We start from the raw sequence: 16749 nt of genomic DNA on the forward strand, positions 1-16749 counted from the left end.
TCTACAGATATTGACAGTGCTAAAGATGGCAGACATGATAACATCTGGGTAGCATCTAGAATGGAGTTCAGAGCCTGTTAAGTTTTAGAATTGAGTATCTTTTCCAGGTTGTGAGTTCCTTGACTTCAGTGGCAATTCAAGAAGTTTAATGATTAATCATCTTTTGAATTTGGGGACATTGATCTATGTGATTTAGGTTTTTTTTGTCATTGAGGTCTGTTTCACTATACTTAGACAGGAACAGTCCTCTTTAATTATTATGAAATACTTATTAAAACTTGGAGACATGCAGAGAGAGAAAATATTTACCTAACAGCATCAGCACTCAGAGATAACCATTACCAATATTTTAATGTTTTGATCCATTTTTCCTGTCTCAGTAGCTATAGATGTATCTGTCTAACCTCTATCAGTTTAGTTCAGTTGCTCAGTCCCCTATAATGAAAAGGACATCTAACCTCTATATATGTTGTATATTCTTTTAACATCTTTACCAGTATGTAAACTTTCTGCAACATGTTTTTGTTAAAAAGCTAATCTTTTTTTACTTCTTTGTCCAGGAATTTACAAAACATCTTTTCTCTTTCCATTCCAAAATAGGATTACCTGAAATTTATTTAATGTCATCAGTTGCTTAATTAGTACAAATTTATTGACCTCCCCATTGCTTAGCACTTAGCTTTAACATTTTGCTGGAGTAGCTTTACAAAGGATTTTCAGATGAGCTTACAGAAACATGCACTAGTTTTACTTAGTTACAGCAGTGTTAGTGCCAGTTTCCTCCTCTGCCCCACTGGGTGATCATTCTGCATATCTGACAGAAAAAACTATTTTTAGGGGAACTTGCTCAAGAGTATGATGTGGTATATATTTCTTTTCCATTTGCTGGAATAGGTTCTTAAAAAAAAGAAAAAACTTGAACAGATAATGTGTACTTTTGTAAAATAAGCCATTCTTGTCTCAGCCTTCCTGTGCTTGTTCTGGTAACAACTGTCTAAATGTACCATGTTTGATCTGTGTTTTTGTCCCCTCCTGAATGATATTAAAGTTACAGGCGTGATACTTGAGATGGGAACTGCAACAAGGCAAACACTGATTCAGTATTCTCTCTTACACAATCTACATTAAATTTCTCTTGTTTTCACAGAAAAGATCTCTTTCCCATGGTGTTGCTTTCTTAATCTTCCTACTCTTGAGGAGTCCTAACAAGTTGTGTTGTATAATGTCCCCACAGACTTGCAATCTGATTGTTTCCCTGTTGTATCGATTCAAGCCAAATATTTTACTAAGAATATTGCTTAGGTGACATACATTTATTTTGTCAAACAGGAAGCATATAATGTTAGATCACTTCATATAAGTGGTGACTCATATTTCTACAGTAGTAGAGGTACTTTTTTAATTTTAGTTAATAGTCATACTTGGAATCCAACGCTTCTTCATGTTAATGGTTTATTATTTTATTCCCCTTTTTTGTTGCTCCTCTTTTGGAGGGACCATTTTGTCTTACTGTTTTGACAGTTATGATACTTCTGGCGTGTAGAGTGAGATTGGTCCCTAACGTTTGTTTGGATGGCTGTGGGGTACCATTTTTACTTTTAATCTGTTTTTGTTTTTCAGTGTTAATATTTTTATAGTTGGTTCTGGAAGTATAGTTGATTGACAGTGTTGTATTAGTTTCAGATGTACAATGAAGTGATTCAGTTCTATATAGCTTAACTTAAAACGGTCAATTTGGTATTCTTGTGGCCTGAAAATACCACCATGTGCTATTTTTTCATGTTAATAGTCTTTACATGATAGTCTTTACCTTGGGACTATGTCTGTGTTTTGATACATAATTAGCTTTGGGAATGAGCAAATTACAGTCGCTTGGTGTTCTAGGAAGATTGATTCTAGGACCCTGGCAGATAACCAAATTCTGGGATGCTCAAGTCCCTTGTATAAAATGGTGTGTTTTATATATACCATCTGTATTTGCATATAATCTATACACATCTTCTCATATACTTTGAATTGTTTCTAGATTACTTATACTATCAAATATAATATTATAATTACTTATATTAATAATACCTTAATGTAGTATAAATAGTTGTAAAGAAAATACAATGTAAAAAATAAATTTATATGTTAATGCATGTGTATGGAATCTAGAAAAATAGTATAAATGATCTTATCTTAAAAGAGGAAGCAGAGACACAGACATAGAGAACAAACATGGATACTCTGGGGGAAGGGGAGGTGAACTGGTAGATTGGGATTAACATATATGCACTACTATGTATAAAATAGATAATTAATGAGAACTTAACTGTGTAACACAGGAAACCCTACTTGGTGCTCTCTGGTGACCTAAATGGGAAGGAAATCCAGAAAAGGGGCTCTTTGTACACGTTATAGATGATTCACTTTGCTACACAGCAGTGTAAAGCAACTATATTCCAAAAAAAGGAAAATCAGTATGTGTAAGAAGCACCAAATACAGTGCTTAGTGGGGTATTACACATTACAGTTAATTCATTTAAAGACAGTGGCTGACTGGCTGCTTGCATAAACAAAGCAGTACCTGCTCTGTGCCAGTTCATATATTCTACTGTTGAAAATGTTCTGAAAATAAAACATACCTGAGTTTAAAAAGGAAATATAGTGTAAATGTTATATAAATGATGTGCAGCAAATTCAAGTTTGGGGTTTTGGAACTTTATATAATAAATAATTTCCCCACATAATATTTTTTGATCCATGATTGTTTAGATCTACAGATGCAGAATCTGCAGATAGGGAGGGCCAGCTGTACACTGGCCAACTTTTTGCAGACATGGGCAGTTTATTGTTGCCTGCTGAAGCAGACCAGAGGGAAATAGTTGATGAATGCAATGAAGACAGGAAGCAGAGAATATGATGGGGTGGGGAAGAATAACAGGAAAGTAGTGTGAAAGGGACTTAAGGGGCAAAAGAGGAGCTTAAGTGTGTTAAAGGAAAGCAGTTTAGATCAGGTGATGTTGCTCTAGGTAGGCAGAGAAATTTATAGTATCTAAGAGGTACTGAGAAACTTGATAAATTGTGACAGTGTGAGATAGGAAGTCTTTGGATTCAAGATGGCTATCATTTAAAAAATTTGTCAACTCATTGCTGCCATCTAGTGACACCGTCTTTAAACTGCTTTAGGCATATGAGAGTTGCACACCATAACTCAAACTTGAGGATGAACAGTTGAAAATAAATTAATTGACAGGGTAGCTTGTATTCCAACTCCATTCCAAATCTACGTGATGTAGATTTCGTGAGTTTCGGTTTAGGATATGACTGATGTGGTAGCATTGGTGATAGAAACACACTTCTGTATCCATGAATCTTGAGCAGTTCTTATCCTTGATAGAGCCACTCATTGCTTTTATTGCTTCAACATAAAACATAATCAAATGGACACATACATCCTTTGGTGTAATCAAGTAACTCAGCATTTTTGGTTTTGACTTTTACTCGCCAATCTTAGTAATTCTTTGATGATAAAAAATTGTGAAAATAACCTGGGGTGAAAAGATAGCAAGCACATACATGTGTATGCATCCATTAAGTAGAGGTTTGAATTCCACCACCCTGTAACCTCTAGGGAAATACTCAATCTTTTTCTGTTTATACGGTGATGGGATTCTGCTTTTCTGGAAACCACTTGATGTCTGTTACTGAGTTTAAACAGTTTACAGAGTAACCAAAGAGTCATTTCAGAAATATTTCCCTCTTTAGTTTTAATCTTTGAAACTAATTTTAGGAAAGAAATTGATTATGATGTATTTTTTATTCTGTGTGCTTTTATTTACTTACCATCTTTAAAAAGTTAGGAGAAATTGACTTGTCCTATAAGGGTGACTCCAAAATGTAAACTTCTATGACCCATGTGAAGTGAAGTGAAGTCACTCAGTCATGTCCAACTCTTTGCGACCCCATGGACTGTAGCCTACCAGGCTTTTCTGTCCATTGGATTTTCCAGGCAAGGGTACTGGCGTGGGTTGCCATTTCCTTCTCCATATGACCCATGAGGCACTCTCAAATATACTCATTTAGGTCTATTTCATTTCTATTTGTCTTTAAAAAAAAAAAACCAGCTTAATGAATTATTATAAAGCAAAAACCCTGTAGCGTCTACTCAGGTTGAGAAAATAGAACTTTGCCAGCAAGGTTTATAGTTTGGAATGATTCTGTGGCAGTCCAGAAGTAAATGGAGTATATTTAAGGAAAGAAAATGTGATTCAGTGATTTTATACCCAGCGAAACTGACAGATACAAAGGACACAGGCAAACTGTTAATAAGTTGCAGGAACTGATAAAACTATTTTCAAGCTCTTTCTAAGTAATAATATTAAGGATAAGCTTGAGTTACCATAATCCCTAGAGAGATCTGGTAGAATTTTAGCATGAATAACATTACAAAAAGATAATACTACTTGAATATAACCTTGCAGAAGTGTCACACGTGAGTCTGATCAAGCCTTTGATCACAGCTTCCAATTTCTGAAAATACAAAATATGTGGAATTATGCTAAGGGTATGAAATTTTGAAAAACTGCAGGACAAATGCTCAAGATTCTTCAACAGATAAATGTTAAAGGGGAACGTATCTAAAAACAGCATTAAAAGACATCAAATTTGTATCAGTGAGTAAGACTGTTACTACCAGGGGTATACATTAGGTAGTAGAATTATTTTTAAAGGAACAAAGTGATTTTATTGTGAAGTTAGTAGTTTGAGGAGGAGGAGGAAAGAGATGGAGAAAGGAATGCACATGGGGCTTCTGAGTATTGAGATTCTCTAGAGACTTGAGCTGCTTTAGCACCTATGGACAGTTTTACTGCAGTACCTTGTACTCACCCACTATTGACTCAGGCAAGACCCTCCCTGTTGAAACTGCTTTTCCTAACATTTGTTCTTTTCCTTTCCAGTACATACTACCTGGATATTTTGATGTTCTTCCGTTTTTTGGCCCTTCCGGGCTCCTAGTTGCTTCTTTTGCTTCTCCCACAGTGATATATAACATGCATGTTAGCTTCTGACTTGCCCTTACCAGTGTGCATTATGAAGTTTTGTTTGGGATGCATTGACACAAAGTTGTATTCTGTATGCTGTTCATAGGTTTCTGCTTTACCCACAATTAATTTCTTCTTACTAAACTCAAGGAGAGGGACTTACCTGGTGGTCCTGCAGTTGAGAATCTGCCTTCCAGTACAGGGGCCTGAGTTTGTTCCCTGGTCAGGGAGCTGAACCCCACATGCTGCAACTAAGATTTTGCAAACCACAACTAGAGATCTGTATGCTGGGGCAGAGATTGAAGATCCTGCCTACCACAAATAAATAAATACTAAAGAAGAAACTCAGTGAGCTTTTACCTGTATTTATCACTTGAGTGTGTGTGTGTGTGTGTGTTTGTGAAAAAATTTGCTGAAAACTGGCTTATGTCTCCACTTAAAATAATAGCAAACTTTAAGAGCCACGCAGAAGTATTATTATTTGAAACCAGTTAGGCCTCTTAGTAGGTTTCTGTTTTGATCCCTCTTGGAGTTCTAAGGCTTTTTGGTGCTCCTGCTTAAGTTGAAAGGCTGTTAGTGGTTCTGAGTAGCCACTGTTAGGTTAATTTTTACTGCTTAGTATCAAAAAAATTGTAAAGATAAACAATTTAGAAACTCGAATAAAAGCAGGGTGTTTCCTGAATTTCAGAAGGATAGGAGCTTTAAAGTTTTAGACTCAGTATGTGTGTGAAAAGACAAGGTATTTGAAGGGTCAGAATGGTAGTGGTCATGTGTAAATGTTATACCATCTTTTTTTTTTTACATGTATATAAGACATAATCTACAAGAACTAGTTTGTCATTATCTTCTTGAGGATTGGAAAGTTAAGAAATACTAGACCTTGCTATTCAGTACCTTTCAAGGGGTTGAATGGGAAATAACCTTAAGAATGTTACTCTAGATGGCTGGATCCATCTTAAGCCCTGTTTAACTTTGGTGGTTGGAGTGGGAAGGAGCAGTAGATGAAAAGCTGATAGAAAAGCTAAAGAATATCAAAACATCTTGCACTTTAAAAGACCTAAAATGACTTCATGAATCTCCACAGAGTTACAGACTATGCCTCTGTAACATATATAAAGACAATTTTTGTTTTGAAATGGTCTGAGCAAAGTTGTGTTTTCTTCCTTACTGCTTCTGGTTCTTTTTTGATTAAGGCAGTGTTATACCTTCTAGTTTTATCATCATCACCATCCAGCATTATTAAATGTCCTAGCTATATTTTGTACTGTTTTCACATAAAGAATCATTAACATTCTGTAAAAATGGTATTGATATGTAAGTATCTATTGGATGCTATAAATCTGGAAATAAACCTGGAAATAGATTATTTCCAGAGTGAATGAGTTGGTTCTACTTATTGCCTTCATATAACAAAGTTAATTAAACTTGAAGGGCAGAGTGTCACTTGTCCACATTCATCCAGCTAAAAAATAGTTTTTGGGCAGAAACTGGAGTTCTTTATGTGGTAACGAGTGAGACTCAATAAAAGCAACATGCAAAAAGGTGGAGTTATTGATAGATGGCAAGGGATGGTTCGATTAGCATAACTGGGACAGTGAAAAAACAGAAATTTATGGTAGAGAGATTAAGGGGTTCTGATTTGCTTGAGGAGTTTTAAACAGTGAAGTCACTTGGGATTAATAATTTCCAAGAGGATTGTGTGTATTATGTGAAGAGGAATTTTCCCCCCTTGAAGTGATAGTCTAGCAGGAGTGTATTACAGAAGAGGAGGTTGAATTTCTATGAGAATATATATTCATGGGCTCAAGTCTCTGAATACTAATAAACTTGATGCTGTGAGATCCATTTTGTTTAAGTTGACTGATAACTGTAGGTGGAATGGTTCAAAATAAGAGTAGAACAGGTTTTTTATCAAGGACTATTTTGTTTTTAGCATTTTTTTCACCTGAATGCATTTTTTTCCCCTCTCAGTTTTTCAGCTTTGTGAGGCACCGGATCATCAAAGACAATGGCCAGCAATGTTACCAACAAGACGGATCCTCGCTCCATGAACTCTCGTGTATTCATTGGGAATCTCAATACCCTTGTGGTCAAGAAATCTGACGTGGAGGCAATCTTCTCAAAATACGGCAAAATCGTGGGTTGCTCTGTTCATAAGGGCTTTGCCTTTGTTCAGTATGTTAATGAGAGAAATGCCCGGGCTGCTGTGGCAGGAGAGGATGGCAGAATGATTGCTGGCCAGGTTTTAGGTAAGATCTGGGTTGAATTAATTTTTCATTGATTATGTAATTCACATCTGGGAGTTCTTCTGTTCATGTTTTCTTTCTCTCCCCTCTCCCTCTCCCTCTCCATAAAGCTGTTATTCAGAGAGGTGTTCGGCGTGTTATGTCTTGACATCAGCCTAATAAAAAATAAAAATAAGGTTTATAGGTCTAAAGAGAATTTTAGGCCTGTAAAATTTTACCATTTGGTGTAGTAGAGACTGGATAACCCTTAGTTGGCAGTCTTGAGTAAAGTAGGAGAGAGAGGAACAATATTTCATAAGGTACTTTTGCTGCTTAAAATGTCTGTGTCATTTTGAACACAGTCGACTGGGTGAAGACAACAGGGCTTAGTCATGTGCTCTAGAGTCAGATGTATGTTAGGGCCTTACGTGTTGGGCAGCCTACATGGCTTTTCTTCGTTAAAATAATTGTGTGTGTGCGTGCACATGCTACCTCGGTTTATTATCTATTCTTACTGAAGGTAATACTACTATGTGGTTGTCAAGAGAATTTAGATAACTTGAGAGGGTTAGTTATTTAGATAACTTGAGGTGATTCATAATAAAAGGTTGTCTTATATTAGTTCCCCAATAGGGTTCACCTCTGATCTAGCATGTTTAAATTTTTGAGAAATGAGATCTGAGCTCTATTCAGATAATTTATATTTTAAACTTGAGATCTCATTATATGTGTTTCAGTCCTGTGAAAACTGTTGTTTGAAACTCGAGATATCTCATCTTTGGCCAGTGGATAGACCACCTTTAAGTTGGTTCCTGTGTCCTTGAGACCTTTCTCTTGTGATAATGCATTTCCCTTGCTTACTGCACCACAGGATATTCTGGGTCATCTGTGTATCTTATAAGAGTGTTGGCTCCTTTTGATGGGAATTATTTGGAAACCCACTCCCTGTATACCAGGAGTGTTTATTGAATTTTAATTGCATCTTGTTAGTTTCAGTGGGCAGAATAGGGGACACTTAGGTTTTTAAGAAAACAAAATGTCAGATTTTTATGTGTGCATTGTACCACAGCCTCAAGCAATCATATCTCTGTTTTTATTAAAATTATTCAATTTTGGATATTGACTTATTCTCTTGATGGAATAACACATGTTTGAATTGCATGACTTCACATCTACGTATGTATTACATTACTGTAAGAGCATTGGTAGAATCCTAGTGCAAAACCACAGATAATGGAGGGGCAACTGTAAATTTAATGCAGATTTTCCACTATCATGAAATAATTCTATGAGGTTGTAAAATCAGTTGGATACATAGTGTAGTTAATCTTGTTACTACATTTTTTAAACTGCTTTTAAAAAGTCTACCTTTAGTTTTATAAAATCTTCATGATTCCAAAGTCAAAATTGTAAAAGCAGGGTTGTTATAAACATTAATTACTAAAAATTAGAAATGAGTTTTTAGTGAACTGCAGACTCTGAAGATTATTCATACTCTGAAGATTATTCATAAATGTAATGGTGTTTAGCAGATAAGACAATGTACTTAAAAGTCTTTTTCCAGTGGTCACTTGATGAACTGAGTTTTGGAGAGCTGGCTAGCTTTTATTTAATTGTTTTTTGAGAAATTGTCTCGTCTGTTAAAAGGAACATGAATTCTTTGATAGGTAGTGGGTGGCATGGTGAGCAACTGGGCACTTTGGCATAGGTGTTTTAAAAATTATGTTGTATATGGAAACTAGATTTGTTTTCTTTTAATTCTTTCCCTTTTCTTGGAGTATGTGCATGCATATGAAGATTGTTTACTTATAAGCAGTTCACTGTACAGTGTTTATTTTTTTATGCAGCTTTTCAGTTTATCCTATTTGTAAGGAGAATAAAAATCCCCAGTTTCTCATTGAGGTATTCAAGTCGAGGGTAAAAGGTACTAAAGACAGACTTCGTATGTTTTGCCTTTCTGTTTTGGTGGTAGAGAACAGAGGACAAAGAAACGGAGGATTAACTCCTAACCTTGTAAAAAAAATCTTGAGCCGATTTTATATAACAAGGAAAGATGAGATACATCATTTGACTTTTGTTTAATTATATGGCCATGTACACTCTAGAAAGATGCAGTTTGAGACACCTCCCTCCCAACAGAGTTGTCATTAAAGTTTTTTTTCCACCCCCAGATATTAATCTGGCTGCAGAGCCAAAAGTGAACCGAGGAAAAGCAGGTGTGAAACGATCTGCAGCGGAGATGTACGGGTCAGTACCAGAACACCCTTCTCCGTCCCCTCTACTCAGGTCCGGAACTTTATTATTTATAACTGCATTGTGTCCATCAGTGGGCATCTTCTCTATCTGTTTTCTGGATGTGGGGAGGGTTAACTGTAGTATGTTTTATGTATGTGAAAGGACTGCTTTATTAATTTTGTGTTAATATACTTCATTTTACCCCATTTCCCAGAGAGTTGTTGGAATTCCTGAGATTTTTTACTATTAAAGAGTAGTTTGGTATTTAAAGTGTTAGTTGCTCAGTCGTCTCTGACTCTCTCGCTATGCCATGGACGTAGAGCCTGTCGGGCTCCTCTGTCCATGGGATTTCCCAGACAAGAATACTGGAGTGTTGTTGCCATTGCCTTCTCCAGGGAATCTTCCTGACCCAGGGATCAAACCCGGGTCTCCTGCATTGCCGGCAGATTGCTTACCATCTGAGCCACCAGGGAAGCCCTACTAGTATAAATTAAATTCCTTCAAAAGGAGTTACTTAGTTTCTGAGAAGCTGGGGAGGGAGTAAGAAAGGGAAAGAGGATGACATAAGAATGTTTAATTTACTATTGTGTTTTTCCATATTTTTATTTTAGCTCTTATGTGTTGGCATTTTAGCAATCTTATAGCTAAATTTGTAGTTCGGCCACTATGTCCAGTGGCCTAAAGTGGTTGGAATTTAGTGATCTGTTGCTTAATGATTGGGCATTAGTCCATGCTAATCTGTTGATCTGTTTGTTGGGTTGGTTTAGGGTGGGTTTTTTTTTTTTCCATCTGCTGTTGTCAACAGGTCCAAATTAATCCTCTCTGGTATTTGTTTTTCAGCTCATCTTTTGACTTGGACTATGACTTTCAACGGGATTATTACGACAGGTATGTTTAAGATGTTTTCTCTTCCGATTAGAGGCTGTCTAGTGAGAACCATTTATTTTTCTATTTTGTGGTAATGTTCTATTTTGTAGTAATGAATAACAAACATGTTTTCAAATAAAGCCCCCTCTTTTCTGTCAGAACATAATGAAAAAAAGTGTGTGTTGCTCAGTTGTATTTGACTCTTTGCAGCCCCATGGACTGTAGCCATCCAGGCTCCTCTGTCCATGTAATTCTCCAGTCAAGAATACTGACTGGAATGGGTTGCCATTCCCTTCTCCAGGGGATCTTCCTGATCCAGGGATCTAACCCAGGTCTTCTGCATTGCAGGCAGATTCTTTACCATCTGAGCCACCAGGAAGCCCAATGGAAAAATAACTTCCTGCAAATCATTAGAGTTAGACTAGATAAGGGTGATTTTTTTTTGTTGTTGATTTTATAGAATCAGTTTATATATATATTGACAGGGCATATGGAGACATGTCCAATATTTTCTGGACTAATGCTTTTTCTTGACAAGTCAGTTTTTTGTTTTAATTTGTGCCACATAAATGTAAGGACTGACTTGCCCAGTGATAAAGGGAATTTAATTAGCAGTCTCATTTCTCTATTTTTTTTTTTTTGCATATTAGCTGTTTAGATTTGCATTATAGAAGATTACAGCAAAAATATAAAAAATGATTCCTTAAACTTTCAGTAGTCTCCTTTAAGCAAACCAACCAGAATAGGGTACAATAAGCATATGTAATGAATTTACAATGCAAATTGCTTTAGGCATTCATGTTAAGTGTTAAGATTTGTATTGTAGATTGGAGATGATAACAGTTCTAAAAGGCAGAGGGGTTGGAATAATGGTTTCTTAGGCCCCCAGAATAGCATTTGTATTTGAAAAATCATGAGAAAGTTGATATAGATGCATCGTCTCATTCTAAGTAAGTTTGGGAAAAGTTGTTTTAAGTGATAAATTTTGAAGTAAGTTTGGGAAAAGTTGTTTTAAGTGATAAATTTTGAAATTGAGTAAAAGAGAAAGCAAGGAATAATGAAAACACTGAGATGTTTGCAGAAATACCTTCATAGATCTTACCACTGCTATTTGGTCTTAAAAACTGGTAACACCACCACTGTTGGCCTCACTCGTTTTTCAAGAGCAAGAGAATACCTTTAGTTGTTATCTGTATTGCTAAGGTTAAGATATTTATTAACCTTCGTAACATCATAAATTAACTTTTAGATTCTTTACTAAAAGAAGATGGGAAATTGGCTCTGAGATGTGCTGAAAGCTCTGTGTTCTGTTATATAAATGGGGGTTAAATCAGTCTGCTTAGTCACACTATTAAGAACATGAAATTCACATGAATATTTTAAGACATACATTTGGCATTTCTACTGCCTATTGTTACATTAGGGCGGCAGCTGATAGAAGAATCCAAAGGCTTAGTCACTTAGCAGAAGGATTATGACCAGAGTCATATATCACTTCAGTTTTCTTACCCCTAAAATGATAATGCCTACTAATTGAGTTGTTATGAAGACTAAGGAAACGTGGACAAAGGTTGCGTTATGTATAACCTTCAAATACTATTATGCTTTCAGTTAATCAAGAATTAATCTTGGGTTTCCCTGGTGTTTAGGTGGTACCTGCCAATGCAGGAAACGGGTTCAGTGCCTGGTCTGGAAAGATCCCACATGCTGCACTGTTAACACTGACATACGTTATTGCTTATGCATATATTGTTGACTCCCTTCATTTTAAATGAAGGGAATCATGGACCCCACCATTCCTTTCCACAAAATCTAACATCTTTAGCTTGCAGTTCCTTATGTGACAGAAGTCTAAACTAATACATAGTGAAATGAAGACTGGTGTTTATTTTGACATGTTTTTTAGTAGTTATTTCAAGTTTTTTGTTTACTAATATAGAACATTTTAATTTATGTAAGAAAGTATCAGTGTAAGATAAAGACTGCTTTTATAAGCATAATGACATTTTATAAACACAATGACAATACCACTTACACTTAAGATAGGGAGATTCCTTAATCATCCAAGTTTTCCAGACTTGATTTTGCAGGTTGTATTTTGCGTTGTTTAGCATGTTAACCTGTCATCTGTATTTCCTTTGAACTAGTGGAGTAGATTTGGAGCCTAGTTCAGGTTCAGGTTGTTTTCTTCTTTTCTTTTTTTTACATATGGGAGGTCAGAGAGGAGACCAGAGTATTTTATTAAACACTGCCCAATGAAATACTCCGCCCTGCCCCTTCTGGTCTAATGCTCCGCCCCTTCCGGTCTAATGCCCCGCCCCTCCTCTCTCTCCTGGAGAGGAGACCAGAGTATTTGATTGTATTATGCAATTTAATCATCATTAGCCTGACTTTTGTCAGAAACTTTAGGAATGTAAGCATTAGGTGTTTCTTAAGGAGATACATTTTCAATATCAGGGAGTAGGTGATTAATGACGTTTTGTTAGGAGAATTAGAGTGATTTTTATTTTTGCTTGGGTTTTCATGGGTTTTGATGCACCAGTTCCAAAGATTGTGAATACTTTTCATACTGGAGGATGATCAAACATTAAAGTTTGAGTCACTTATATATTAATATATGCTATCTCTGAGGAGGTATATATTAATATATGCTGTCTCTGAGGAGGCAACAGAGGACTGGATTCTATAGTCTTAGTGCAAATTACTTTTTCATAAATTATGTAAATTAGGCCTGTCATTTTATTTGTTCTTAAGGCCATTTCTGATATATGTTGGAAGTTCTTAAGTGAATTTAACATAAATTACCAACATGTGTGAAACTGCCATTTTAGATACTTCTTAATGTTTCTCAGATGCACTGTCACCTCTTTCAAATGGGCTATAAACTGTCATACATAGTTTATAATTACTCAAAGATTTGTTAACACATTTTTTCTGGTAGGAAGACAAGCCCCAAAGTAGCTTTCTGAGTTAGGGTGACTACTCATGATAGGGGCTGGTGGGCATGCTCAGTCCTGTCTGACACTTTTCACCCCATAGACTAGCCTGCCAGGCTCCTCTGTCCATGGGATTTCCCATGCGAAGAAGACTGGAGTGGGTTGCCATTTCTTCCTCCAGGGGATCTTCCCGTCTCTCGTCTCCTGCATCTCCTACACTGCAGGCAGATTCTTTACCCCCTGAGCCACTGGGGAAGCCTTCGTGGTGGAGGAGGATCTCTGCATCAGTTACCTTGATGTTGAAAGTCTCACAGCCTGTAAGCTGACAGAGATCCATTTCCACTTGGATCCTGTTGAGTCTTGTTGCTTCTAGGGAAATTGTTGCTGGAGTAGTTGCTGTTGGAGGACTTCTTGTGTGAAGCAGTTCCTTTGAGTGATTTTCTTTGAAATGCTTAAATGAATTTCTCTCAATTTCTTTTTCCATGTAGAGATTTAGTCATTCACTTTTGATATAAATGCCAATTAGAAAGCAGGTTGTGCTGTTGTGCCAGAAGTGCTATAATAAAAATAATTGGTACATTGTTGGAAATAGGCATTAAAGCTTTTTCTTTCTCTTATAATCATCCAGGAAAATATTCTGGAATTGCAGAGTTGTAATGATGCAGAAGTTTGTGAGAATACTAAAAATCACTAAGTTGTACATACTCAAAGGGTTTCTATTGGTTTGGTATGTGAATTGTGTCAATTTAAATAAAAGAAATAGCACTCAGTTATGACAATGGAGTAGTTCTTTCTCAGTCATTCTTCTGTAAAGAACTTTGGAACACAAGAAAATCACATGCTTACTTAGATTTGATAATAGGCTATGGTATGATAGCTGAGACTTGGCAAACACCTGTTAAGCAGGTTTCAAAAGGACCCTGAGTTTAGTTCTGTGGTCTTTGAGGACTTTATAATAAATAACTTGTCAGAAGTTGCATATGTTACGTGGATACCAATGTCAACAGTGCATAAGGGACTGAACTGTGAAGTTGTTCCACTAGAGATTTTTCAGAGTGCTGTTATTATGGCACATATAGGTACATTAAGTATTGCTAGTATACCATGAAAGGAGGAGGGAAGTAAGTCTACAAGCAGATCAAATGTGGCGCATTTATGATGAGCGCTGTGTTATGCAGTGAAGAAAGTGCTGTGAAATTAATTGGCTGCTATGTGTTCTGCTTTATACAGGATTGTCCCATAGAAAGACGAATTGTGTGCCCTTGGGGGAAGTGTGAGCTACCCTGTTAAAATTTAGAGAGCTCCAGGTTGTTTCACAAAGGGCAATATTTGTACCTGCCTTTGCTATTAAGTAGGAGGTTTTTAGACAGAGTGAGGATACAGGGTTATGAATATGCCTAGCATATTTGGGGAAGCAGCCAGCTGTGATTGGAAAGAACACATTGAGTAGTTGGATCCTATTAGCAGTGATACCTTATTAACAACCCCATGACTAGAAAAGAGAAACTGGAGGGGGAAAGACATTTACCATTGTAAATGTTGGAATGTGGAGAAATTTCTGAGGTAGACTAATCTTGGCATGATTTATTGGGTCACAGTTATCAGAGCAGGTGCTTTCTGGGGCTAAAATAAGTCAAGATGTCTAAAATAATAAGTCGAGATGAGGTTTTTATTTTTATGACTAGAATTATGCCATTAAAGGTGTAATCTTTTGCTAAGTGACAGGTCTGTGAAAGGTTTGAGTTCTTAGAATTTGGGGAAATAAGCAATTCTGTTGATACTTATCCTCCAGATCTTTTCCAATAAGATATGCTTACAGAAAGTAGAGAAAAGAAATTGAAGTGGGGGAATCGCCATTGAAAATGCAAGACAAATGAAAGATGGTAACAACCATCATAAGTGTTAAACTAATATCTGAGCCCTTATTTTGTTTTAGGCAAACTATTTTAGGTTTTGAATTAGTCAAAAAATACAGTATATGGATTTCAGTTGCCAACGCCCTTATTGGTGTTAGAGGAGCTGTCTTCTTGGCTCCCTCCTTTTCTTTCAATTTTCTGATATTCCTGAGCAACACTGGACCTGAGAGAGAGAGGTTTTGGATGTGTGTACAAAAGAAGAGTACGCAAAATGTTCAGGTTTGGAGAATTGAGTGAGATCATCTGCTTGGAAAGGCATGTGATTCAGAGAACCAGAGAGTTCTTGGCTGCTTGGGAAAGCTGAGGAATGCTGCTTTAGTTGACAGTTAAGATCTTCATTTTAGGCAAAGGGTGAGAATTTTCATTTGCTAATAGTCCTTCTGTTTGTTGCTTATGGGAAACTAAACATGTTCTCAGATTTTAGATTAATGTGTAGATTTGTATGATTACGCTTTGAGCATAAATATGATACTGTTAGACTTGAATTTGTGTCCTGGACTCTTGTTGAGAAGTGGGAGATATTTATTTGAAAGGGAATCTTTTGCATCCATATCAGAGAATCTGTTTTGTGGCTCTGAATTAAGTGGTGTTCTGGGTACGTTATTACCTAACCCATCGGTGACCTCTGCTGTTTTAGGACTCTCCATTCAGATATGCTTTGTCAAGCTCCTTGATGTTAATATTTTTTTAAAAACCTAGCTTTGTTGAGATGTAATTCATTTTAAAGTATACAGTTCAACATATATATTCAGAGTGTGACTACAACCGTGATAACAATTTTAGAACATGTTACCACTCTAAAAATAAACAACTTACTAGCAGTCATTCCCTATTCTATCCCCAGGCCTGGCAACCACTTTCTATATTGTCCTTTTAGTTACTAAATCGTGACTCTTATACAACCCCATGGACTATACCCACCAGGCTCCTCTGTCCATGGGATTTCCCAGGCAAGAATACTGGAGTGGGTTGCCATTTCTTTCTCCAGGGGATCTTCCTGACCAAGGGATTCTCATCTCCTGCATTGGCAGGTGGATTCTTTACCACTGAGCCACCAGGAAGGCTGCCTTTCTATGTATAGCTTTGCTTATTTTGGACATTTCATGTCAGTGGAATCATGAGGTATGTCTTTTGTGACCCATTTCTTCCATGTTTTTTTCCAACAGTTAACCCATGTTACACTCTGTGTTAGTACTTCATTCCTTTTATTACTACTGCAGTATGTTTATCTATTCATCTGTTGGTAGATTTTTGAACTGTTTTCCATATTTTGAATAATGCTGCTCTGAGCACTGGTATACACATCTTTGCCTGGGCACGTTTTCATTTCTCTTAGGTATGTACCTAGGAGTAGAATTGCTGAGTCTTACTGCCATACTGTCTTCCAAAGCAGCTGTACCATTTTACTTTCCCATTAGCCATGTATGGCATGTATTTCTTTGCCAGCAAGGTGCGTCTGCTCAAGGCTGTGGTTTTTCCAGTAGTCATGTATAGATGTGAGAGTTGGACTATAAATAAAGCAAGCTGAGTGCCAAAGAATTGA

General features: G+C 36.6%; 1 protein-coding gene across 50 annotated transcripts in view; it reads left to right on the forward strand.

The window, feature by feature from the left end:
- HNRNPC (heterogeneous nuclear ribonucleoprotein C) overlaps positions 1-16749 on the forward strand; it is a 44787-nt gene that overhangs the window by 17253 nt on the left and 10785 nt on the right. For 29 of the 50 annotated variants that reach the window (XM_069595876.1, XM_069595891.1, XM_069595877.1 and 26 more), the window contains 3 exons: positions 6999-7276; positions 9424-9499; positions 10328-10375. In XM_069595876.1, coding sequence (XP_069451977.1) covers positions 7036-7276; positions 9424-9499; positions 10328-10375 — 365 coding nt within the window. In that variant the 5' untranslated portion in view covers positions 6999-7035. Of the gene's footprint in view, positions 1-6998; positions 7277-9423; positions 9539-10327; positions 10376-16749 lie in introns of all 50 variants that reach the window. The other 21 variants (XM_069595854.1, XM_069595868.1, XM_069595864.1 and 18 more) reach the window with 1 other exon arrangement.

The sequence above is a fragment of the Ovis canadensis genome, chromosome 7, assembly GCF_042477335.2.
Source record: "Ovis canadensis isolate MfBH-ARS-UI-01 breed Bighorn chromosome 7, ARS-UI_OviCan_v2, whole genome shotgun sequence".
Taxonomy (NCBI): domain Eukaryota; kingdom Metazoa; phylum Chordata; class Mammalia; order Artiodactyla; family Bovidae; genus Ovis; species Ovis canadensis.